This window comes from Crotalus tigris, unplaced genomic scaffold, assembly GCF_016545835.1.
Source record: "Crotalus tigris isolate CLP2741 ecotype Arizona unplaced genomic scaffold, ASM1654583v1 scf7180000024337.5909745, whole genome shotgun sequence".
Classification (NCBI taxonomy): Eukaryota; Metazoa; Chordata; class Lepidosauria; order Squamata; family Viperidae; genus Crotalus; species Crotalus tigris.
This window is the reverse complement of record NW_024100507.1, coordinates 5,483,378-5,509,540: the sequence shown is the minus strand read 5'-3', so window position 1 is coordinate 5,509,540 and position 26,163 is coordinate 5,483,378. Positions and strand designations below refer to the sequence as shown.

At 38.8% G+C, this 26,163-nt stretch overlaps 2 protein-coding genes across 6 annotated transcripts in view; both read right to left on the bottom strand.

Annotated features, from left to right (window-relative positions):
- Positions 1–1,033: 1,033 nt before the first annotated feature.
- Positions 1,034–8,169, bottom strand: LOC120300012 (biogenesis of lysosome-related organelles complex 1 subunit 4-like). 5 transcript variants are annotated; one of them, XM_039325466.1, is made up of 6 exons: positions 7,732–8,157; positions 7,198–7,269; positions 5,740–5,841; positions 4,160–4,294; positions 1,920–2,007; positions 1,034–1,512 (listed from the first exon to the last, which is right to left on the bottom strand). In XM_039325466.1, coding segments are annotated over exons 1-6 (678 nt in total). In that variant the 5' UTR covers positions 8,011–8,157; the 3' UTR covers positions 1,034–1,510. The 5 variants fall into 5 exon arrangements, with proteins under 5 accessions (XP_039181400.1, XP_039181402.1, XP_039181399.1 ...); XM_039325468.1 differs by lacking the exon at positions 4,160–4,294 and having other exon boundaries at positions 7,732–8,169; XM_039325465.1 differs by having other exon boundaries at positions 1,034–2,007; positions 7,732–8,158.
- Positions 8,170–13,917: 5,748 nt separating this feature from the next.
- PARD6G (par-6 family cell polarity regulator gamma) overlaps positions 13,918–26,163 on the bottom strand; it is an 83,139-nt gene continuing 70,893 nt past the window's right edge. The window contains exon 3 of the mRNA XM_039325429.1: positions 13,918–15,911. Coding sequence (XP_039181363.1) covers positions 15,055–15,911 — 857 coding nt within the window. The 3' untranslated portion in view covers positions 13,918–15,054. The remainder of the gene's footprint in view (positions 15,912–26,163) is intronic.

The following is a 26,163-nucleotide window of genomic DNA, read 5'->3' as shown; positions in this document are numbered from 1 at the left end:
CCCAGAATTCCTGAGCCAGCATGGCTCAGCTTGAAAACCTCTCCCTTTCCCCTCAGCATGGCCTGCTCAAGAATTCTGGGAGTTGAAATCCACGAGTCATAAAAGAGCCGAGGTTGCCTATCCCTGACTTATACCAAATATGATGGATGTATTCCCCTTGAAGTAAAATTTAAAAAGCCTTAAATGGGTATATTGTTACCCTTAGTAGGTGTAAATTCCTAAAAACTAGAATTCTGATTAAGTTGTTCATAATCATGTTGATTTGGTAATGAAAAAGGACAAATGAAAAAATACACACCTTCCTAATCAATTTAGTCCCACTTTCCCTTTGTTGAATTACTATTTTCACACTTATCAGTGATTCCAAGAAATACATACAGGTAATGAAACATCTGCAAGCAAATAACCAAGCTCAGAGAGCGCCAATAACTCCACTTTTCAATGAGGTATGCAGCCTAGTATTAATGGGAGCCAAAATCCAAAATGTTTGAAGAACACAACTTTGTTTCCCACAATTTAAGACTAGAAATACTTGGCTGATAATATGATGGAGGTACAAACAGAAAGGTGATTCCTCAAATTGGATTCTATAAAACTTTCACATGCTCCTGTGATAAAGCTGTCCCTATCATAAATCATCTTACTGGCTTACATAGATGGTATATATAACTAAGCCCCATTTCATTTTTATATCAACATTTTGTGCATCATGGTTAAGCAAACTTCAGAATAAGAGTTAGAATAGTTCTTGGAAGAAGTCATATTCTCTGTTAAAAAGAAAAATATGGAAATCAAGGCCCTGTTCGCTGTTGCCTTCTGACAAAAAAAAAAAAAGAACTGCCAATAAAAGACTCCTTTGCCCCCCTTGTCCTGCAAATTCATAGTGTATAGTTGTGGCAGGGATTGTGGGACTTGGCTATCAATACTTCCTTTTTCTGCCATCTTACATTGTAAAAAAAGAAAACCATCTTATCACAGTTTCTCAAATGCATTTAGAATCTGAAGATGGCTTTGTAATTAAGATATGAACAACACGCTTTAAAATGGCATTTTAATTTAAAACTTAATTTAAATGTTTAATTACAAGTTAACATATAAGTGCTTTGGTGATCAAACATTTCACATCTTATATAAAAGGATATTCATGAAAAACTTTATGAAACAGTTGCCTCTGCAACTTAGCAATCTGTACATATTGCTGTTTTCTTAAATATGTATATAGCATTTCAAAGAACAAAGTTGCTTTTACTATGCTCTAGTCAGCCAGTGGATTTCTTCTTGCTGTGTTGAACAGAATCCAGATCATTAGCGTCGATGCATATTTTGGTCCTTATTGCACTTCTAAGTACTGTTATTTAAAAAATATGCCTGTGGTACAGAGATTAACAGCAGGAAATATGGTATATTTTGTTTTCCCCACTTATTTTGTTAGTCTTTGTTAATCTTCAAAAGAATTTAGCCAGAAAACCATGGAATACAGTTTTGATACCTGGCTGTAAAATCTTTCTTATCCTAGGAGAGAGGGAAATACAGAGGTAAATTATATAGGTTGGTTTTCTGAACTATTCTGACTGAAAATAATGGCTGGAAGATCTTCCTGTGTATCCAATCCCTCCCATTTATTCCCTTTGTCTAATCTCTCAATTAAGAGGATAGTATTTGACTTGCTTACAGTTTATATATATACTATCTTTTCTTGATAAAATTAGCTGCCACTTAAGGCTTTATATTAGATTGTGCTTTAAGATACTAGTATATTATTTATACAGAAAATCCAGCATAAGTAAATACACTTGAAGACAAACTGGGACACACAAGGAAGGCACGTAGTTTTCTAGAAAAAAGTGCAGCAACAATCTAATGGATCTTACTGATAATACTCTTCATTACGTGTTATCGCTTTCAATTAAATCACATACATTGTCCTTGATCAAGACAAGGAAAGTAGTCTTCAGTCTTGAAGAGATCAAGAGGCTCATACAGGGCTTGATTCTGCCTTGGTGATTTCTGTAATGAAAATCTACATGTCAGAATACTTGTATACCTGATTTTTTTAGAACTCACAAATTTAATAGTTTTGAACAAAATGTCCCTCATAAGTATGTGTGTCTTCCATGAAATATACCAAGCAGATTTTGAAAAGATTAGAACTACTACATTTACATTTCAGTGCGCATAAGGGATTTCTGGAACAAATGATAGGATCTAAAACGGAAATCAGAAATTCATTCACTATTTTTCATGAAAAGTCTGCTAGGATTGTGGAGTTTTACAATATACAGAGCACAAATGAAAAACCTCTCTGAATCATTAAATAAGCTATGCCATTTGCAAGGCTTGCATTGATACCTCAGACATATTTTACAGCTTTTTTAATGCACTGATATGCCAACTGACTTCACTTTGAAAAAGAGTCCAGCCATTTCTTTCATATTACCCCACTCCCTCGTCCCAAACAGAAACCCAGGCGATGCATGACAAATGAGGACAAAATGGGTGCAAAAGCCAAGTCTGTCTTCTGAGGTCCATGTTGGCTGCTGCCTTCATAGTAAATGATAGCAGTAATTGCTTTGAAACAGTAGGGCATGAGCGTCAAACTTGCTGCATCACGTGATGTATCACGACTTTTTTTGCATTGCCGGAGCTGGGGTTGTCTCCACATGATGCAACCGGCCCATGGGCCGGCAGTTTGACACTCCTGCCATAGGAGAATGTTACACTCCCCCCTCCCACTTCATTATTGGTTATAAGTCTCATTATTCCTGATTTAATTGGAGCTACCCTAATCTTTTGATAGATAATCAGGTCAGTCTGCCATGCAAACATGCTCAATATATACAGATGATTTCAATGCTGCAGTTGTCTAATAAAAATATTTTAAGTTAAGGTCAAAGGAAAACATACTGAACAAACAGGTATAGGTAAGCCACTATCTGCAAGAGGTTCTAATACTTCAAGATGGGGAACCTTTCTATCTTTATTCCCTTTATTTGGTTAACTCCCAAATCAGTGAATGGATTTTTGTCCTTCAAAGTATTTATTTCAGACAAGTATCTTTACACAGCTTTTCTAAACACATGTAAGCCACAGAAAGGAAACAGAGAAGTTGAGCAAGATGGCTCATTCCACTGCATCCTCTTCCACGTGATGAGGTTACTGACTAAGCCAAAGATCTCTATAGAGGACCTGAGATGTATAATTTTTGATGTTTGAGGTCCAACTTATAGAAAGTTAGAAAGACAAAGGCAGTCTGTCAAGGACTATCTGTTATAATTGTGGCTGTTTCCAAATGGCACTTACTTTCAGGGCAGTACCATACAGCTTTATATAACTGAGGGAAGGCCATGCAGTAGACTTCTCCTTCACAAAGGTAATCATTGGAAAAAGTGGAGGTGTGATGTGGGGAAGAGGATCAAGGATGTGGGACCCATGGGGCAGGAAGCAGGCCCAAGCCCTGTGGTAACTCAGCTAGGAAGTAGGCCCAAGGGACCCAGTAGGGTGAAATGGGAAGGAAGAAAAGCAGGTGGGGGCTGCAGCATCCTTGCAATCAATCATAAGGGTTGGCGACTTGCCAAGTGCCCAAATTTTGTTCATGTGGCCATAGGGGCATTGCAGCGGCTGTAACTTTGGGTACAGGTTGTTATTCCCTTTGTTCAGTACCATAGTAATTTAGAACAGTCTCTCAAGGAACATTCTAAGTTAAGGACTATCTAAATTATCTTATATACACTGAATAAGGAGCATGATGGATGAAATGAGCATGCTCATCCAAGCCCCTCCTCTGGAGGACAACAGAAGCAGATAATCTGTTGTCCTCCAAATTCCTTTGTATTTATCAAAGGAAGACCTTGAAAAAATATCCTTTAAATAAATATTACAATAATCATTTGTCCCCCATTCTCACATTCTTTGAAAATCTAAAATTATCTCACTGAAAGTTATTTTGGAAATTATTTGGGGTAAATGTATCATAAACTTATGAATTCCTAATAATTGATCATCCACTTTGAGCTTATGGGAGTTACACATCTAGATTTGCATCAATTTGTTCCTGCTATAGAGATTCAAGAAGTCTAAATTTAAGGTTTCTATAATCTACTCCATAAACTAATTTCAATTTGTATCTCACATCTTTTCAGCCTTAATAAAGAAAACTTACATTTAAAAAAGATGGCACGTTGATTGTGTACAATAATTTTTTTAATGTATTCGGAAAATTTCCAAGGTCAGATTCTGCCTTTATGATCTGTTCCTCCATTCCAGCCACATTACTACCAATCATTTTTACAAAAGCCTGGTTTAAAAGAAAAGGAGAAAAGGAGAAAAAAAATAGCAACACCATTCTAACAGAATATTAACAAAGAGTGGTTCAATTTCCTAGTTTTGAATTAGAATACTGAATAAATCTGGAAAGAATCAAACTTTCTTACTCGGCAAAAAAAATCAATTGAGTAGGTCAAATTTACTCATCCTAGTCTACTTTACAGAACTGTAAGAATAAAAAAGGAAGAGAAAAACAGATAATCTTGAGTAATAAATTTCAAGACCTACAATTTACTTTGCAAAATTAAATGGGTTGTTAAGTAACTGGATGAGAAAGCAGCAAACATGGTTTAGTCAAGAACTGGATCTTTGGAAGTTCAATTTAGTTTAGAAATATGAAAGCATAATACAACATAAAACAAAAGGGAACCTGAGAACCACAAGATTCATTGTATTTTGAACTAATCTAAAATCAGAAGATTCAGTAAAGAGTACAGGTAGAATCAAGTACAGATAGTTCTCGACATACGACACTTTATTTAGTGACTGTTCAAAGTTACAATGGCATTAAAAAAGGGACGTATGATGGTTTTTCACACTTACGACTGTTACAGCATCTCCATGGTCATATGATCAAAATTCAAATGCATGACTCCTATTTATGACAGTTGCAGTGTCCTGGGGTCATGTGAACCCTTTTTGTGACCTTTTCACAAGCAAAGTCAATGGGGAAGCTAGACTTACTTAACAACCATATTAAATTAATTGCAGTGATTTGCTTAACAACTCTGGCATAAAATGGGACAAAATGGGTCATAAAATGGGACAAAATTCACTTAGCAAACTGTGATTGTAAATCAAGGACTACATGTAGAGATTAACTAGATTTGAAATTCAAAAATGCATTTCTATGACAGGAACTTACTGGGCAATAGTAATATGATTAGACTTGTATGTGAAGGGTCCTTGGTGCTCTCTGAGCTTGCCTAATGTCTCATTAGCCTAACTAGGTAACATCATCAGTGTTAGGGACTAGTACTGATGATGTTACCCAGTTAGGGTAATGAAACATCTGCAAGAAAACAAGCAAACTCAGAGCCCCAAGGATCCCTCATTTCAATCCTGAGCTACAAATATTCTCCTTCATTGAGACTTGTATGTGATCTGAATCTCAATAACTAAGTGAAATGGCATCTCACTTATCTTTAACAAGTATCAAAGATACATGTGTTTATTAAAACATATTGGGAAAGCAATATGAATAGAAACATACTTGTCCTTCACAATTTCTTGCTGGAAAGATTTTTTTAAAATATAGATTATGATTAAGGATCTGCAAAGAATCAATACACTGAATTATCTCTTGCTATGCTGACAATATTATAAGATCTAACCTCCAAAATAAAAGTAAAATTGAAAGTAATTTCTATTAGCCTTGTAAAGAAAAATAAAATATTGACATTTGAAATACAATACCTCTAGTTTGTCAATCTTTCTATAGAGCTTCTTCATTTCCATTGCCTTTGCGTGAATATGTGGCACACTTTCATTAATTACTTGAGAAGAATCATTTCTAATCTAAGAAAAAAAAAACACATTTTACTGTAACCAACCTGGGAGACTAAGCTTTGATAAAATCTAACCAATGCATTTAAAATGGTACATCTTCCAAATGAATGTATACAACCCATACAAGTTGATTTAACAGTTGTTGGTGCTCCATCACTGGAGGTTTGTGAGAAGAGATTGGACAGCCATTTCTCCAGAATGGCATAGGGTCTTCTGCTTTAGCAGGAGATTGGACTAGACCAGTGGTTCTTAACCTGGGCGATATTGTCCCCCAGGGGGCGATTTCATTTTTCAGGGGGGGCGATGGAAAAAAAAGGGGCGATGTGGGGGCGAAGGAACGAAAAGGGGACAATATGGGGGCAATGGAGTGAGACTTTTGGGGACACTTTTGAGACTATTTCGTACAGTGAATCGCTGCATCTCTGTCGTAGAAAAACATCAGATCACTCGCTATTAGTGGATTGAATTGTTTTCAAATGTTCCTCCAGCTAGCTTCAGTACAGAAAGCCGTACATATGTGAATACGCATTGCTTATCTTCATGCGTGTTGCGCAGCAGCCTCTACCCTTTTTATATTTCTTTTTGCGTCTTAAATTTCACTTGTAATTCAATCATTAAATGTTACTGTTTTTCTTTTCGGGCATTTCACTTTCTTGCAATTGAATTTTGTTTTCAGTAGTCATTATGTTTAAGTGTCTTGAATAAATAATATAATAATGAAATACATGTATCATGAAGTTTGGGAATAAAGTGACGGGTGGCACCAAAATTTTTCAAACAGTTGCGATATGGGAAAAAGACTGGAAATAAATTATTTGCATTGATATGTCCTGATGACAGTTTTAAAGAAAACAAAAAAAGTGTTTGCATAAATTGAAGAATTATTTCCTATGTTGTGATTGAGAGGTTATGTTGGGGGAGGGGGGTGATGACAACTTCCTCACTAGCTCAAGGGGGTGATTCGTTCAAAAAAGTTAAGAACCACTGGACTAGAAGACCTCCAAAGTCCTTTCCAACTCTGTTATTAATGCCAGGCTTTGTTCAGAAAAGATCTATAAATGCTGCTAGATTTGCTAAATATAGATTTCAACAGTTTATTATACGCTGCAGATATGGAAAACAGGTTACAAGACTGCATACAAATCAGAACTGAACACCAGTATCTTTTGTTGTTATGACACTAAAAAGATAGCGTCAAACAATGTTTAAAATTTTAAAGTTATCTGTATAACTTTATCTGTATAATTTCTGCAGTCCTTTAATTTCAATCACAGGTTGCTTTCAACACCAACAGCTTGTGACAGCCTACATACCGTAACAGAGACTTTCAACACAACTCACGCGTTTTTAAGTAGCATTACCTACCATGTCCAGCATTCCCACAAACTCATCTACCCTGATCAATAAATCTTCGAGACTCTTGTCCAAAGTTCCGATCTGCAAAAACAAGACGAAATAAAGCATTCAAAGACGAAGCAAAATGGCAAGCGCAAGCGCGGGTGGGGGGAGAGTCCATACCTCCGGATAAACTCAGTGCAATCAACCGGGGGGAAGGAAAACAGGCAGTAGCAAGCCGCGGAAAGCCACCGGCTGCGTAAAGCTCCGCCGGCGGCCGCCACTTCCCGCTGGCCTTACCTTGGCTCGCTTGGGATTTAAAGCCCATTTGCTACGAAGTCGAACCACCTCCGGTGAAACTGTTACGGCCACTACAGACCGCAGCATTAGAATGCCTCATAGAATGACCCGGGGAGTTCACTCACGACTGTCGTCTGAAGGGCGAGGCTATTGCGGGGAGGGGGACGAAGAGGCCGCGGGACGACGCGCGAGAGGCTTCAAAGCGGGCTGGCGTTCAAAGCGGGCCCGCCCAGCAAAGAAGGCGCCTCCCGACCATTCACTCGCCTGCCCGGCTGAGGCGACGTTCTCAAGCGGCGAGGGGAGCAGGTAGGAGGCGTAGTCAGCCGCCGCCGCCGCGGCCAGTAGAAACTCCCCGCCCAAGGCATCGCTTTGCGCCGAGTGCTCGTCGCCGATGCCGGAGGCGCTGCTGTGACTCTGCGAGACGTGGCCGCTATCACCGCTCGAGGACGAGGAAGACGAAGAGGAGGAGGAGGGGGGATGAGGCAGCGGCGGCGGTGGCTCCTCCGGGACGCTGGGAGAAGGGGCTCCGGCCGCTTGCGCCATCTCCCGTCCGTCTTCCGGACCGCGCCCAGCCCAGAATCGCCCGTCTGTCACCTGACTCGGAGCGTTTTAAATTGGAGGCCCTCGAAATGACAGCTTAATTGTTGCCCCCCCTCCCCTCCCATACGGAAGCCCAGCAAGGACAATGCGAGCCACTGGGGTTACTCGCTCTCGCTGCGTTTACGTTCTACTTTAGAGGGTGGAGCGAAAGCGAGTGTTTTGAGGTGAAGCGCGTGCTTAGGTCACGTGGGAGAGATCCTGCCTCAGGCGGTGCTCCTGGGAGTGGGATTGGGGGGGGGGGGAGGAATATCCCGGCCTGCTCTACTCCAAACCTGGGATTCCCTATTCAGTTTATACTACAGGGCCGTGTTCTACAATCTCGGCAACTTGAAGATGTGTGGAATTCAAGTCCCAGATTTCTCTGTTGGCTGTAAGGGTAATGATTGCTATTTGAGTAAACACTGTTGTACAGGAAAATAAAGGATATTTTTCATCTTTTTTTCCTGTCTTGACTTCCCAGCGTTGTACGAATCTGTTGAGAGATGACCACAGTTATTTAAGCTTGCTCCACCCCAGTATTTTATAACCTGTTGTTTTGTTTCTGCAGAAGGCAGCAGGACTAGGCTGATGTAGAGATGGCTTGCTCAGAATTTGGAAAAAACTCCCCCCAAACTATAGGCTACATGGGGAAATTTTTAAAGTCTCAAGAGAAGTCAGTAGATTGCAGTTACCGGTTTTTAAAATCTCTCGTTTTTTATTAATTACTTGGGAAGATAGAATGCTTATTAGGTACAAAACTAGGTTGGATAGCTAACACTTTCAACGAAATCAAAACTATCAGAAATTATCCAAAATAGCTTGACAGTATAATAAAATCAATCAAAACTTATGGAAACGTGATGAATTTAAGGCAATAAAAATGAATTGTTCAAATATAGTGTGGGAAGTCAGTCCCCTCAGAGAAAAATATTTTGGGGAATATTAAAAAGGCAGAATATTATATTTCCCCAAAGGAATAATGGAAAATCTTAGGCAGGACCCCCCAAGTCTCTCTGCCCCAAGTAGAGACCAGGTCTGTAGAAATGCAGATTTGATAATCCTGTCAGAAAGATTGGAGCCAGGAAACTTAAGGTTGATCCTCATACCAAAAAATCCAACACAGGGCATAGTCATCAGTCACAGCCCCAGGGAAGCAGGATATGACCTTTGGGACAAAATAGGATTAACCCAACACCATTAGAATACCAGAAAGGCACACTGAACCTCAGGTCAAAGTTCATGCCATAGGAACAACTCCAAACACAAAAACTCAAGAAGGTATAAAAACCCACCACTCCCAGCAACATGTGGTCAGCTTTCCCAAAGCCTCATTTCTGTCTGGCTCTGCTCTTCAATAAATTACAACCTTCTTAAAGCAGTCCGTTTTGTTTATTCCAACCTTGAACTGGACCCTGATGAAGATTTTTCTTTCAACAATAGTATACCAAAATACTGTGTCATAGAGATGCCATATCGAAAACACTTCAGAAGATATTCCCTACTTACCAAAATCTCTAGTATTAAAACATGGAGTTAGATCAACACTCTGATCATTACAAAGTCAGAAGGCTAAAGAACTGATGGAAGACCCAATGAAATATGACAAAAGAACAGAGTAAGAATTAGTAAAAGTCCTACCGTAAATAAGATATGCCAGCATAATTGCCAACTGATTGGAAGAAGTCAATTTATATTCCAATATCCAAAAACCAATTCTAGAAAGATACTGATTTCATGAGAAACACAAAGACATTCTCTTTGTGAAAGCACACACACATACACACAAAGGCTCTAATGCTGGGAAAGATTGAAAGAAAAGAATGACCAACAGAAGAGATGGATTCAGGTACAGTGGCAATGAATGTACCCATGGAAGGCCTGAAAGCCTAGGTAGGGGACAGATTGTCATGAAGAAAATCTATATGATTACTAAGAGTTGACACAAACTTGATGACACATAAATAAATAGAATAAACAAATGATCTATTATAAAAAAGTTCTGTGTTAACTGACTTTTAAAATATTCATTGCTTTGAATTCTCTGAACTATATTTTGAAGACACGTAACTGAAAAAAATGCTTTCAAAGTAATGTTTGTGCATATATAAATAAGGTGACCAACTTTTTTACAATGAAAAGGAGGACACAAATGAATTGAAGAAAAAAATATCATAAATAAAAGAAACATTTTATTCATTGCAACAATAATACAGAATACACTATAATATGATAAATGCATAATAAAAAACATTTATAACAATAACATTTTATATTGTAATTATGCTTACATGCCACACCCCTGCCCATAGCCGCCCCGCCAGCACTGCTGCCCCCCCATGTAGAGCGGGCCCCGCGGCTCCCAAAGCACCAGCTGCACTGGCTCTGGCCCCAGGGGACAGCCCGCCATCAACACACCCCGCCTGCAGTCACCCCGCCAGCACCACCGTCCACCCTGCATAGCCCCGTGTAGAGCAGGCCCCGTGGCTCCCACAGCACGGGGGCAGCTGGCCACCGCCATCCCTAACACCCCACCCGCAGCAGCCCCGCCGCCCCTGCCTCTTGTGCCTGCAGCCATTATTGCCCTTGCAGGGCTGAAGATCAAGAGAAAGTTACTGTGGCATCGCCGCTCCAGTCTCCACCAGGTAGGAGATGGTGTAGTTGGGTAGCAGGGAGGGGTGCAAAGTTCCTGCCAATTCGTCTTCGCTGCAGACAACTTATATGTGCAAAGTTTGCTGGCCGGGTGTTTTGGCGCGCTCAGCAGCAATTCCTATTGGCTTTCAAAAGCCAATAGGGGGGAGTAGCACAGTTCATGCAAAAGTTGAAAAAAAAAACATCAAAAAAAGGTGCCGGAATGCTGTTCTGAGCATTCTATGAGAAAAAAAGCGCTGCAGATTAGTCTTCAGTATCGAAAAGGAGGACATGTAGGAGGACACTTTTCAAGGGAGGACAGAACTCACAAAAGGAGGACTGTCCTCCCTAAAGGAGGACGGTTGGTCACCTTAATATAAGTGACTTATAGGACTGCAAATCCTTTAAAAGTGATGTTTTGACATGCGCAAGAATGCTATGAAGTATCTGTTTTCAATCATATAAGCAGTTATTTTTCCCAGGCATGCACAATTGCTTTACTTTTGCTAATGAAATGGCTATGTATGCACTGATGGATGTGAAAACAATTGGCAGCAAATTCCAAAACAACTATGTGAGCTTGGAGGAAGTGCAGCTTCTTTAATCCCTCTGGGTGAAAATGTAATAAAGTAGATACCTGTGATTTTTATAGCTCATTCTAAACTGTAGCTGTGAAAATATACTTGGATCCTCTGTTACAGCTCATGCTGTTTACAATTTAATCAGAATAAAAACCAATGTGGATAGAGACTTTGCAATACTTTCATTTGAATCAGAAACTTCAAGTACCCGAGTTTTTGAATGGGTAGGAAGCATATAAATCTTGCATCTGAGGTCAAATGACTGCTTATACATCATACAAAAATAAGATTAAAAATAAATGGGAAAATGAAAGATGAAATATCTATGGGCACAGATGGTTAGATGCCCATTTACTACTTTGTACAGAGAAATACAGAAGAAATAGGAACTAAAGTTTACAATATCAGAGAAGAGTCAGGGTAACATGATTATGACAGAAATATTGGGAAGATGGTGAAAGGCTTAAGATTTTGGTTAATCTTTTAAAGTGAAAGAAAGATAGGGCAATTATTCCAATTATTAGAGATAAAAGATGAAATATGTAAAACTTCAAAGGATATACATTGTCAATTTTTAAAATTCTATTCAGGATGTACAATATAGCAAACCAGATAAGATATATTGGTTGAGGATATAGAGGCTTTTCTTAATAATATAAACCTATCAGACTTAGATGATACACAAAAACAACCTTGTCCCACTATCTGAGATTAAACAAAGAATTTTAAAAATGGCAGGTGGTAAAACACCAGGAGTAATTTGGGCTCTATTGAGTGGCATAAAACATGTATAGATCTTCTGATGTCAAAACTTTTGTCAATTGTATGATGAAGATACCTGATAAGGGAACATTATCGGAGGCATTAGGTTTATATGCAATTACACCAAAATCACTATGGGGCACTTATCTTGTAATTTCAAACAAATGTTAAGTGAACGCTTGTAACTCGGGGATTACCTGTACCTATTTATAGCATGTTTGGTTAGATGAGGATCATTAGGCTCTAAATAGAACTTTTCAATAGAACAATTATATCAGTTATCTCAGACGCCTCACACGGCATCTGCCGGGATTCTCTGTGTAAAGGGGGCATAGTATCCTCCTCTCAATGTGACTGCAGGGTCTGATGTCGAACTATAGATCACTTCATGACCAGCTGTAAACCGAGGGCACATATCAGTCCAGTATCTGATTTTTTTTTTAATACAAACAATGCTGCACTTCAGTGGTTAGATGGCCTAGATATTGTTATTTGAACATAGATCTTTTTAACATTTATATTTTATTGGGTTCTACTAATCAAGTTGAAACGTTAATTTATATTGCTAGTCCATATGCCATATGCTAAATAAATATGTTAGAAAGCTACAGAATGGAATATCTAATAAAAATGCAATCCTTTTTCCCATGACTTTATGGAGAAACCCCAAAATTAAATATTGGGAAAAAGATGGTAATTTGGAAAAATTGGATGAAAGCAGGGATATTGACTTTGGACCAACTGATAGATGATGAGAATGAACTTCTAATATACGGTATGATAAGAGACACAACAGTGCAATATTTTCAGCTATAACACCTGTTAACAACACTGTTTGGACAGCAGCATTTTCAGCTTCTGAGACATGAGAATTACAACTAGTTACTGTTGTAATAACATTATATTCTATATTTTAATTTTTTTAGTTGTATTTTTTTCACTTATTTTTAAGCACTTGTTATGTATTTTTTGATAATGTATGAATGTTTGCATTTTGTTCCCTTTTTTCCTTTTTTTTGTGATTATTTTAAAAGCAACAAAAATAAATTAGAATAAAAACAGGGCAAATGCCGGCCCATAGTATTGCTGAAAATCAGATACAATTGGAGAGCATCATCAAGCTTAAACCATCTCACTGATTGGCTTTGCAATATCTGACAATTCTATTTCTCTTACAGACCAGCCCGTCTGGTTCGAATTAACAGGGTGTGTGAAACAGAAGATGAATTCCCTGTTCATTCTCCTGTTCCTCTGTGAATGCCCTGATTTTCTCAGGTTGCTAACTTCTGAACAGATTTACATGAGGATCAAGGAAAAAGAGGAGAAAGGATACATGCTGGCCTATTGGATACAAACAAATATTTTTCATTTTTCTTTTAATACATGTTGAAATCTTTTTTTGCAAAAAATCCACCTATATTGTAACCCCCTCCCAAATAACAATTTTAAAAAGCAAAGATTCCCCCCAACAAAAAATAAATAAGTACTCAAGTTATATTTAATTCCTGACAACTATGTCAAAACAATACAGCCTTCATCTCAAATAATCATGAATGTTCCATGGACATAAACACAGCAATTTATAGTAAGTGATCTTAGTTGCACAATTAGTCAGGCATTGCTGCTAGAACTATTATCACTGAAGCCCCCACTCCAGTTCAGGTGAGTCATTAAGAATTTCAAAGTTCAGCTCCATATTTCTGGAATTTCTTAACTGCAGCTATGAGACTGGAATTCTGAAATGCAACAGATGGCAATTGTATTCAGTTCAGCAATGAGAACTAGTGAATTTTATTCAAAGTATGATAATAAATTATTTCCTATTAAAACTTCAGGTCTAAAAGTTACCTGTAAGGTAAACAAAAGCTAGACTCTAAATTAAATAAAACAAGCTCATTCCTTTGGAAACACTTTAATATACAATTGTATACAGTAAATAACAAAAAAAGCTAAAAGTAGAAAAATACACCATAAAACAATTATATTTTCTTTCTAGGCATCTCAGGAATATATTCATATTTTCTCTATAAACTGTTTTAACAACTTGTGGCATTTCAGAATAGAAAAGCAGAGCTGAGAGCAGGACTCGTTTAGGCTTGTCTGTTACTGTCTTACAACGCTGCTGGTATTTTAGATTTCTGAGGATGGGTAGCTCCACAAGGTTTAGAAAACAAATAATATAGGTTGCCTCCCCCCCAAATTAATATTTTAATTATTAAAGACTCAGTGAATTCATTTAAATTCTAAATCATTAGAGAAACTTAGTGGAATTGTTTATGTTAGCTTAGAACATAGGATTCTAAGTTCTAGTTATTCAATACTGTCAGCAAATTAGAAAGTGAAATCAATGGTCACAAAAATGGGAGCATTTGTCTAATAAATATTTTAATAATAAAAAATATAATGCACATCCCATGTTATTGTGGTGCATTACTAAACTAGCATTCATGCTGCAACTTTTTCAAATAAACAGAAAACTTAAGTTTATACAGACAGATCTATCAATGACCAGCAGGGGGTGCTGATTTAAAATGAAATTATTCCAGCAATAGCAGTTCTTCACCCATGTAAGGTTTTATACATACAGTACAGACACATACAAACACAAAATCATTTGGTCAACATTTCATTCCCAAAAGGGGCAGGGGAAGGGAGTAAATACAGCATGTCCTCAACTATGGTCAATATAGAAAGCCATTCTTTAAAGGCTACCTTTCCAGATTTAGGTGCAATACAGTCAATTCTCTGTGTGAAAAAAGCTAGGAAACAATTACCTAGTGGTAGAAAATAGGTTTTTGGAAGATAACATAATTGTTATCCTCTGAGATTAATTGATGAAGCAGAAATCATATTTACAATTTTCATGAGTTATACCAAACAATACTTTTATGTCTAATCACAAAAATTGTCCTTCCTGGAAAGTAATATATCTCACACGTCAGAACATTTATGAGAATGATTGTTCTCGCTCTTCTGCATGTAAGATTGAATTATTCCAGGAGGCACTTCCAGAAAGAAATACAATTCAAAGCATCCACTAAAGTGTTATCACAGTTCCATCCTCTTCAATGCCTCCTTTGGGAATAACTAAACTATGTCGAGGATCAGTTTTTAAGGAACTAAGGATTTTGTGAATATTGCCATTGCTTTCTCGTCCAAAGCTGTTGAATACTAGGTCTCTCTGTAGTCTGTGGCTAAGACTGTTGCCATTGATTCGGGAAAGGCTACCGGAAGGAAGACTGTGAGATTTTGGAATGGGCTGTGGTTCCAGGCAGCCTTCAATTACTATGTCAGTATCCTCGTCACTCTCCATTTCATCAGGGTGGAAGTTCTGCAGGACGTGAGAAGAAGGCAAACTGTGATGGCTGGCAGTGCTGTCCGTAGACTGGCCAGAGCTCCCAGACATCCGACTGCTTCTGATAATATTGTTCCTTTGGTTTGCTGGCTTGACTGTGATGATAAGATTATGGCTATTGGCAATCATCATGTCCGTCACCTGATCAAGGGTTTTTCCTGCCACTTCTATCCCATTTACTTCCAGTACCTCATCATTGACAGCAAGCAAGCCTGTACTCTCGGCTAACCCCCCAGGAACCATCCGTGAGATGAAAATGCCAGGAACTTTTTCCAACCCATGGGGAGTCACTCTTACACTGGTCCCATCGCGAATGTAAAATCCAAGTGGTTTCTCACACCCGTGACGATACAGTCGTACTCTTCTATGAGTTTCAGGCAGAATATCCACATCAATGATGGAAGACACTGGTCTGAAGTCCTGAGGCATGCTAATATTAACATGAGGACGCCGGCGAAGGTTGTCATTCCGGAGAGTCACCAGAGCTTTCTTTTTCCTCGTTAAGGTGTTTGAACCAAAATTTCCATAATCTGCTTCATCTGTAAAAAGAGAGGGAAAAAATTAAGACCTCAGACTAGATCCTCTGTAGACCATCTTATGCAACAAAAAGAGCCTTATCTCCAGCTTTCATAATATGCCAACATTTAAATATGGTTGAAACATTGCTGTGAGGGAGACTGTAAATTAAAGACTGTGTTACTAATAAACATATATTTTGAAATATTGGAAGAAATGTCTAGACTCTAGATTGGACAAAGAAAAAAATGGCAGGCTGTTGTTAGGATGAACATGAAGCAACAGACCCAAACTATTTGGTGACAAACATAATGTTTGCTTGCTAAAGGAAAACCCCCAAAATGAAATGCAATTTGTGGCCACTATGAAGAGAAAGCTAGGAATAACAGCAACACATGTATGTCTGGCAGTTTACCACTCCTTCAAAGTCATATATGAAGCAACTGGCTAAGACAACAAGATTATCTTTTAAAAGACTGTAGGCAAGTAACCGATTAGCAGGACTAGACTGATTGGCTGCCTGTCATCATTGATTAATCAATAATATATGAATTTGCAAATTTCACCAGAGCACTATTGCTTTTAAGGTACTAGTAGTTCATCTCTTAAGAGCACAAAGCCATATTTCAAAGCCATATGTAGTTCCTAATGGCTTTGTTAGTTATAGATTATTCTAATGAACACTGTGTAACTTAAAATATATAAGCATTTTTGTAAGGGCCTATGTTAAAATTGTTGTGGTCTTCTAAGATATAAAATATGCAATGTGTAGACAGACAAAAGCATATTTTAAAGGAGTCCCGGCAACCTGATGCTTGTAAATATGGGAAAGATGTGTAACTGCTCCTGTCGAATGTGGGAAGCATCCCTTATTCTATTGTCTAAGTAAACCTTTATTCAAGACAAAAATATCCCATTTATTTTCCACACCAGCTCACCCTGCAGTTGCAGATGAGTAAGTCACCAAGAACTTTCAAAAAAGGCCTCAAACAGATCAACGCTTCAAACTGAAGATGGATAAAGCAATGGTTGGGCCTGACATTTCACCCTAATACCACAATCTCAACAAAACAATGTTAATTCCATCCCTTGCAAACTTTATGATACAAAACTGAACCTCAATGGGGGAGGGCTTCCTTTTGCAAACATTTTCTCCAACGATAACGAGAGGCAATTTTGGCCTCCTGGAAGAAAATATTTAAATTTCCTCATGTTTAGAAGCAAGATTGTGGGAGACAATGGAATGAAGAACCAGTGTCAGGAGACACAGGTGGGATTTTTTGTAGCCACTTTATTAATCTCAGACAGAAAATCAATATGCACGATTACTTGAGAGACCCAAATATATAACTCATGCTCTTGCACGCCACAAGCAAGCTGCCAGGGCCAGAAACACTAACTACAGTTAATGCAGCTTTACATAAATTGTTTGAAAAGACCACCAAGAGACAGAGAGGATTTGTGCAAATGAGAAGATGTCAAGTAAGCCACCTTTAACCAAATTAAAGGTGCAAAACTTATAGGCAGCCCCCTATTATTGAGATTGTTTTCCTTAGCATGTGCAAAAAGTCCTATATAGTTGTAATTTTTAGTATGTCAGACTGGGAAAATGTATTAATTGCATGACATATAACCGTATCAACTGTACAGTATTTAATATTTAACAATGTTTAATTAAAATTTGTGTTGGTGGCAGCGCCATTTTTTTAAATGCAGCCCTAAATAGTTCACTCAAAGATTAAATTTGGCTCTCAACTTCAAGTTTTGCACATTAAAAAGGAAAGAGGTGCTCATTATCAGTTGCAGTCTCTTTCAAACACACACACACACATACACACACACACGCATACACACATGAAAAATGAAGGAAATTAGCCAACAACTGGTCTAGGCCAGGGGTTTCCAAACTAGGCAACTTTAAGACTTCTGGACTTCAACTCCCAGAATTCTTCAGCCAGCCATTCTGGTTTTCTGATCTACGCTATGAGATAGTAACCTGCATATTCAACTGTAAGGTGCAAGAGGCTGAAAATACATATGCAGAAAATAGCCCAACACATCCCTCTCTCCTGACAAGAACAAAGCTGAGAAAGTGGGTCCCCTCCCAGCCTCCCAGGAATCTGACATCAGAATTATGCAGATGCCTGGCAAGTATGGCAGAGGCTTCCTGTTGCTGCGCCTTCGCTTCCTTGAGGCCAAAGCCAAGATGAATACCAGGACAAGTTAAAGCAACTTGCTCTGAAGGTGGGGCCGATGAATTGCTACTTGCTAAACTGCTGAGAGTCTGAGATCCAGTTAAGCAACTGTGAGGTTAGGGCGCATCCATTTGCCTCCTGCATTGCTCATAATGTCCAGTGAAGGATGCTTCTTTTTTGGAACAGAAATACTACTTATTTTATCATCTGAGCATCCTGAATTAGATTTTGCCGATCTCTGAGATATTCTTTTAAACATGAAGAGGACAAGAAACTTTCAAATTAAAATAATCTTGAGTATTTGTATAAGTTAAAGATATGGACTAAGACCTAGGTCAGTGTTTCTCAACCTTGACACTTTTAAGGCATGTGGACTTCAACTCCCAGAATTCCACAGCCAGCATTGCTGGCTGTGGAATTCTGGGAGTTGAAGTCCACATGCCTTAAAAGTGTCAAGGTTGAGAAACACTGACCTAGGTCACAGGTCGGCAACCTGTGGCTCCGGAGCAGCATGCGGCTCTTTGAGTCTTCCCCTGTGGCTCCCAACCTCCTCTGCCTTTGCAGAGAGAGACAGAGAGAGGCAATTGCGCTTCCCTGCTTCTCTCTCTCTCTCTCTCTGTCTGTGTTTGTGTTTTTTTTTTTTTTTTTGTGTGTGTGTATATGAATGGGTACAAGAGTGCACTCACAGTGTTCTCCGAGGAGCTGAAAAGCTTACTGGGCAGAGCTCCTCCCTTTGCTGCGTCTCTGCAGGAAGCAGGAAGCAGGAAGCAGGAAGGGCAGGAGAGAGCTAGCTAGCCCAGCTAGGCTGACTCAGGAATTCTGGGAATTGAAGTCCATGAGTCACAAAAGAGACGAGGTTACCTACCCCTGAGCTTGTTGGACAACAGCTTGAAGCTTGCCAGGTGAGCAGCAGATAGGAGAGGGGGGGAGAGAAAGAGAGAGAGGGAGGGAGGGAGGGAGAGAGAGAGAGGAAAGAGAGAGAGAGAAAGAGAGTGGGGGAAGAGGAGTGGCAGACCAAGGGCACATAGAGAAGGAGGGAGAGAGAGAGACAGGGAGAGAGAGAGAGAGAGACCCTTTTGACATCTAAAATGAAGATAACACTGCATATATCCTTTTTTTACCTGTGTGTGTGTGTGTGTGTGTGTGTACATACACACACACACACATATATACATACATACACACACACACACACACACACACACCTATAATAAAGGTAAAAAAGGATATATGCAGTGTTATCTTCATTTTAGATATCAAAAGGGTTTTGCGGCTCCCGGTATTTTGTTTTTGGTGAGAAATGGGTCCAAGTGGCTCTTTGAGTGTTTTGGGTTGCCTACCCCTGACCTAGGTGAACTGTTTATATCCCAAGATTTTTCAAAGGTGGAGGGATAGGTGTAACATAAATACGATCTTTACTTCCCCGAAACTCTTTGCATTGAACAAGGTTTCTAAGCTCATTCCAGGACCAGAGGGGTTTACTGCTGATCAGAGACTGGGGATTCACTGTATGTTTCTGACTTTATGTCCCCAGAAAGTTATGAGTAATAAGTAAAAGTAATACGGAACATTTTCATCACTAGGATTTCTTTTGATTCCCATTTTTTATCTTACATGCTGATTATCCCACAAAATATGTTTTGTTCTTCTTCTTACTCTAATAAGGTCTGGAAAACAGTTGTGCAAGTTTATCTTTAAAAACTTAAAGGTTTGTTGTGGTTCCTGAATGTTCCATATGTTTCACTTTCCCTAGTCTGAGGCTGTTGATATACCACGTCTCCAACCCAATGTGAGGAAAATGGCTTTAAGTACCATTTTCATTTTACGTGTGGCCTACATGTAAATACTGAAATCTGCGAGATGAACGTAAACATTTAAGGCCTGATCTTAAAAGAGGAGGGGAGGAGAAAAGAAAATATTTCCAGAAGAGCTGACTTTTAAAAAAAACATGACATACATGCACACCCACACAGAGACAGAAAGATCTTTAATACCAGAAGCACTGCTCCTCTTGCTTGGACAGCTGCTTTTCACAGGAATTGCCTGCCAGACAAAATACCAAAGCTTGGCCAGATAAGAATAGGTAAACAAGCAAGATTCCACAGAGAAATCAGACTGCTAGGCTCATATAGGAAGAATTTGTTTTGGACCTGGTGTTTGCAGTCCAGGCACACTCCTGGTAGATTATTTCCTCTGATAATGCTGCAATGTCAGTTGATAGATTGGAAACTATATCAGAAGCAAAAGTACTACCACAAGGGGACTAGCTTATTTCATACAGCTTTAAGAATGAAACAAGTCTTTAAGGACTATAGGGTGCCCTCCACACCATATTGTCATTTCCTGAATGCAAAGATCAAAATAAATAGCAACACCTCTCATTTTGATCAGTCTCATGGTTCCATAGAGATCAACACAATGTTTTTATACAATGATAACATTTGGCTGGGGAGCTGTTCCATCATTTGTCATAAAATGATGGGAAAGTCAGAGATACAGAAATGTTTAAAGGAAACAGATATATAGTGAACTTTGACTTTAGGCAGCTTCCTTTGGCCAGCAGAGATGTAAGCAAGAAAGGAACACAAAGTAGCATCCATCCAAGCCTATTTATGCTGACCAAGTTTACCAAGAACTTCTAAATGAACAGTTTTAGCAAAAGAAAAAAGAGAACCATCTTGGCCCATACTGGAAACAAACGAAAAATGTAGTCTTTGAATTCTTCAGAAATCCCAACCTAGAAAAGGAAAGATGACAAAAAAAGTTTGGGGGGGGGGGAGAGGGAGAAAACACATGATCAAATCTCTCAGAGTTCAATCTTATACCTAGGTCCCACTGAAATCATCAACAAATCCTAAACAAATTAAAAAACTGATTTGACAATCAGCAGCAGCAAACATCCAACTTTGCAATTGCTGGTTCACTCACTATTACACTTAATCATAAGCATTTTCTTCTCTGGGCACATCTTCATTGCTTATGGTTTCCCATTTATCCTCACCCCCCTTCCCCCTCCCCAAGCTGGAGTGTGCTTCCTCCCTATTTGTACAGTCTTGATTATTTTCTTCTCTTTGGTATCTCACTGACAACACCTTCACTTAAATCTCATCAGAAATCTTTCTCTGCTAAAGCCTAAGGTTTCAGCTGTGACTTCAATTTCCTTGACTGTCTGCTGCCTTCTATCTCTGTCCAGATTGATTCTGTATATTTCTGTAATCACTTCTGATACTTTCCATAAGAGGAAGCTTTCTCTACTGGTCACTACTTGTCCTTGGAGTCTCCATGGGATCTGTTTGTGGGCCCTGTATTCCTTCCCACGTATTAAATGTTGAGTGATGTATATACGATGACATCCAACTCCTCTTCCTAGATCTCCCATGCTCATATAACCCTGGATCTTCAATAGCCAACCTGCTCTCAAGTTTTATTACCTCTTCTATAACAATATTATAAATATAAAATCCTTCTGCTCCACCCCGTTGGCCAATCACACCTCCCTTCTGATCCAAATTGTCTAGCCATCTCTTTCTAGACTCTTCTCTTTTGTTCTCTTATCGTTTCTTTATCCTCTCACTATTTCCTAGCATGTCACTCTCAAATGATTTAATCTATGCTCAAGTTTATTGTCCATGTTAGCTATGGGATTCTAGCAATTATCATTCCACACTTGGTTATTACAAGACTAATGTCAATCAATAACATCTTATTATTTGGAGCTGAAAGCCAGATTAGTCCTTTGAGTGCAATGCCATGAACGGCTTTCCCCCAAAGGCAGGGCAAAAGCTGTATGTTAGTTTATTTTAATTAAAACTAAAATTAAAAATGTTAAGATGATAATTCCACATGTCTTTAATTTTCTCCATTTCTCACATTAAACATTTTACTATATTATCAACTAATTATCAAGGGGCTTTGCAAATGGCAATTAAGATTTTGGGAGCAAACATGGCTCCATAAACTCAGGTCGTTCACCTTGGACTAATTATTAAGCTTTTATGTTGTCTTTGGGGTTACTCCTTGCACTAACTCAAATTTGCCCTTCCTTGGCCTTCTCTGTGTTTTATTTTATCCCTACCCTTGAATCTATCCTTACAGACTCCAAGACCTCCTGTACTTTAACCTTTGTTCATTGCTTGCTGCCTCTTAAAGAATTATTTAAAGGTAACTTGTCAAGAAGGGCATTTTGAAGCTGAAATGGCAAAGATTCATCTTTCAAAGAGATTTTCCAAAAAGATTAACACATGAATTTCTATCCCAAGGAGCACTGGTTTTAACTGTTGAGTCTACCTTTTAAAGCAACATCTGCATTTTATAACTCATACAAATGCAGAATTATTATATTACCAAATCAGTACAAACGCTCTAAACAAGATTGTAAGTGTGAAAAATGGTCATAAGTCACCTGTTTCAGTGCCATTATAATTTTGAATGGTCACTAAACCTACTGTTGTAAGTCGAGGACTATCTGTACCTGCACAAGCTGTGTATATTTTTTACTGTGTGCCCCCTAGCTCTGCCTCTGCTTTGATATTTCCTACCTCCACAACCCATCAAAAGAAAACTATCTAAAATGCTACAAAGCAATTAAAGAAGGTAGTCTTTCCTTTGTTCAAGGGAAGGTGTTCAACATCACTTTTTCTCTTCATTATCTTGACCACTGCAAAACAGCCACAGACATTTTTAATCAGGTCAGCCAATGGCAAAGCTAGTGAGTCTCCCAGGGAAAAATTACATTCATGACTATTTCCTTTTCCTATCAGCTGAACACAAAGTTTGAAAGTAACCATCATACTTCCTTTTCTGACAGATTTCTCATTATCTTTATAGTGGAAGTACAGCCAAAATAAGCATGATACAGCAAGGGAAATCCACAACTCTGTTCAAAGGGTGAGGAAAGCAAACTAAAGTTTACGGAACTGAACTGACATCAGAAAACTTCCAAACATCCCCTTTACTTCATTATCTAAAGATGATTGAAATCTTTCGCAATGCATCCTTGTACTCCTCTGTTAACCTCTGTTAAGGGGATAATAAACAAATGTTTCCAATAACAAAATGAATTAGCTAAGAAACAAAACAATCCTACACATTCTTAAATGGAGCTAAAAATTCATATATTAGGAACTTTTTGAACATATGTTTGCACTGTGATTAAAAGGGCTACCACCATATCATCCCTTAAAACAATTAATGGAGCACATCCTGTGGGTATAGCAGGTAAGAAATTGGATCAGGAGACTGTGAGTTCTAGTCCTGCCCTTGGAATGGACGCCAGCTGGATGACCTTGGGCCAGTCACTCTCTCTGAGCCCAACCTACCTCACAGGGCTATTTTTGTGGATAAAAGCATGAGGTGGAAGGACTATTATGTATATTGGCCATCTTTAGTTATTTAAACAAAATAACAAGGTGGAGTAAAAATCAAATAAATAAATACCCTGGGTTCAGATTCACTTTCACTATTGAAAGTCACTGGGTCTCTGAACAAACCACTTTCAATCCAATCTATCTCACAGGATAGTTGCAGGAATAAAATGAAGAGTCCATCATGCAAACAGATTTTAGCTTCTGGAGAAAAAGATATAAAATACCACAACATTATCCTCAAAATAGTTTTTATTTTATTGTGTAACAGTTACATTTTACCTAGCCTAAATAAATAATAATCAAATATCTCTTGCCTTGATACAAGCAATTACCAACAACTGTAACATGTGGCTTGTCAAACATCTCGGTTTGACCTTGAATTGAAATGTGTGTGTGGGAAAAATAATTTAGTGTTATCCTTCAGAAGTGTGCTGTTATGTCTAGCCAGCCTCCTTCTAGCTAATATCCTCCAAGTGTGTGGATCCATTTCCATATAAGACATCCAGGAAGTCACTGTACATGCTGGCTGGGGAAGATGATTATTGTAGTAATACATGGAGAGGGTGTCACGATATAGGAATACCATGGAGCTCAGCTGTTATGAAATTATGGGTTTACTTTTGAGTGCTATGCAGGAACCATTCCTAGCTCTTGGGAACATAGCCAGCAAGTTCATGGCTTGCTGGGGAAACTGTTGCTTTATCCAATGAAAGAATACAGTACTTAAAAAAAACAAAACAACCTAAAAAATCTAGCATTTTTATGACTTTAGGGAGGTGCCTGAGCAATGCTCAGTATCAAACTTAGCAAGTCAGGAGATCAAATGCATCAGGACGCAGCTGTGCCTTCGTTTTAATCAGTTTTACACAGTTGCTCTCCAGGATGCCAAGCATTTTTTTCCAGACTGGCAAGCCAACGCATCCACCTGCATGTTGGGAAGAAAAACAGCCATTTCACCCCCAAGAGGGCTGGGTCCCTTGGTTCGTCATCTGCGTCCTGATGGAATCAGGCACTGCAGTTCATCAGCATCGCCGCTGCATCCGACTTAGTTCCCAGGCACTCCGCCCAAAAGAGCTGCTTTGGAGAAAGCATACAGCAAGGCATGACTCTAGGGCAGTCCTGCAGCCAGACTCCAAGGACGGTAACAGGAGCTCCACTTGGGAGGCAGGCAGTTCATCATCCCATGTGAGGATAAAAACTGGCACTCTTGAGCACCTTTCAGCCAGGCCAAGTTGAGGCCTGAGAATGCAAGAAATCAAGAACAAGGAAATGAAGGGCGGTGGGTGCCCCGGGTGAGAATCCAAAGAGGGATATCAATATTGGCAGTTGAATGAAAGAAAGAGAAAGTATCAAGTGCCATATCTTCCAAAGAATGTATTCTAGGTTCTTTTTGGGCACACATTGCTTCCCGTGGTACCTTCTCTACAGAAAAAAAATCTCCCTCTGTAGCTTGATTGCTTAGATTTATAGCAGCCTTTCGGGATTTTTTTTAGTCATATGCTTTTATTCATATCTAACGGAAACACCCTTAGCAAGTCTTAGCAAGCTAAACATCAGCTTGATTGCACCAGCATCACTGGCCTGATGTCTACATCAGAGGTCCCCAACCTTTTGAGCACCAGGGACCGGTTACATGGTGAGAAGTTTTTCTGTAGACCGGAGGGGGGCATGGTTTTGTGTGCTGCCTGCATCCCACAGATGGGGCTTTGCTTGTTTGTGTGACGTCACGCGACGTATTGGGACTGTTTTGCATCACCAGCAATGGGGTGGGTGCGGTTTCTGAATGAAGCATCCTGCCCGTAGGCCGGCAGTTTGACACCCCTGATCTAGATGGAATAGTAAGCCTGGTGGCTATCAAGGGAGATAATTACAGTCTCTGCTGGTTCTCCGTAATATTAACATGAATATTACCCCCAAAAAATCCTCAATAACATTGTAGCTTACCATTTTAGATGGACTGAACAGTCAACATTCATTCTTCTACATTCCACATCTTTGGACCAAGCTATTGTTAATAATGATCCTCAGCTTGCTCCCAAATAAAAGCTTTGGTAGTAGAAAAACAGATTGAACTTAAACACTATGAGAAAGACCTTTCTTTGGAAAATACAACAAGAAGGAAAATAAACATATTTTCATGAGGACTATTTGGGAAGAAAGAGAAGATGCTACATCTCCCCGCCCCAAACCAAGGACTTTCTAAATGTTGATAAAAGTTTCCAAAGAAACCATGATACATGTTAGTTGCTCCTATTCCTCAATCAAACATTTACCAGAGGGCTGGGGCCAGTTAGTTGCTATAACCGTTGATTAGAAGCTCAAAATAAGTGACACAAAGACTAAGGTGCTGCAGGAGGATATATATATAGTACAGGTATAGCTTTTCCAAAAAGTCTTTTTGGGCTCTCAAAAGAGTGAATTAAAAAAAACAACAACTGTACAACTTGTTCCCTGCACTTTTCCAATCCTGAAGTTTAATAGAGAAAATAATTAAGACTGTCATTACATTTTATGTCTGTTCCTAAATGGAATATAACTGTAATGAAATGTTTAGGTTTTGAAGCTTGTAACTATTTCTTTACAACCTAAACTTGATCTAGGTGACATCAACTTGAACTCTTTAGTTAACTTCTCCCGGTTCTATATGAATATAAGAGTTATTTAAAATAAACTTAACAGTAATGGAACTGCTTTGATATAATGTAAAATAGTAA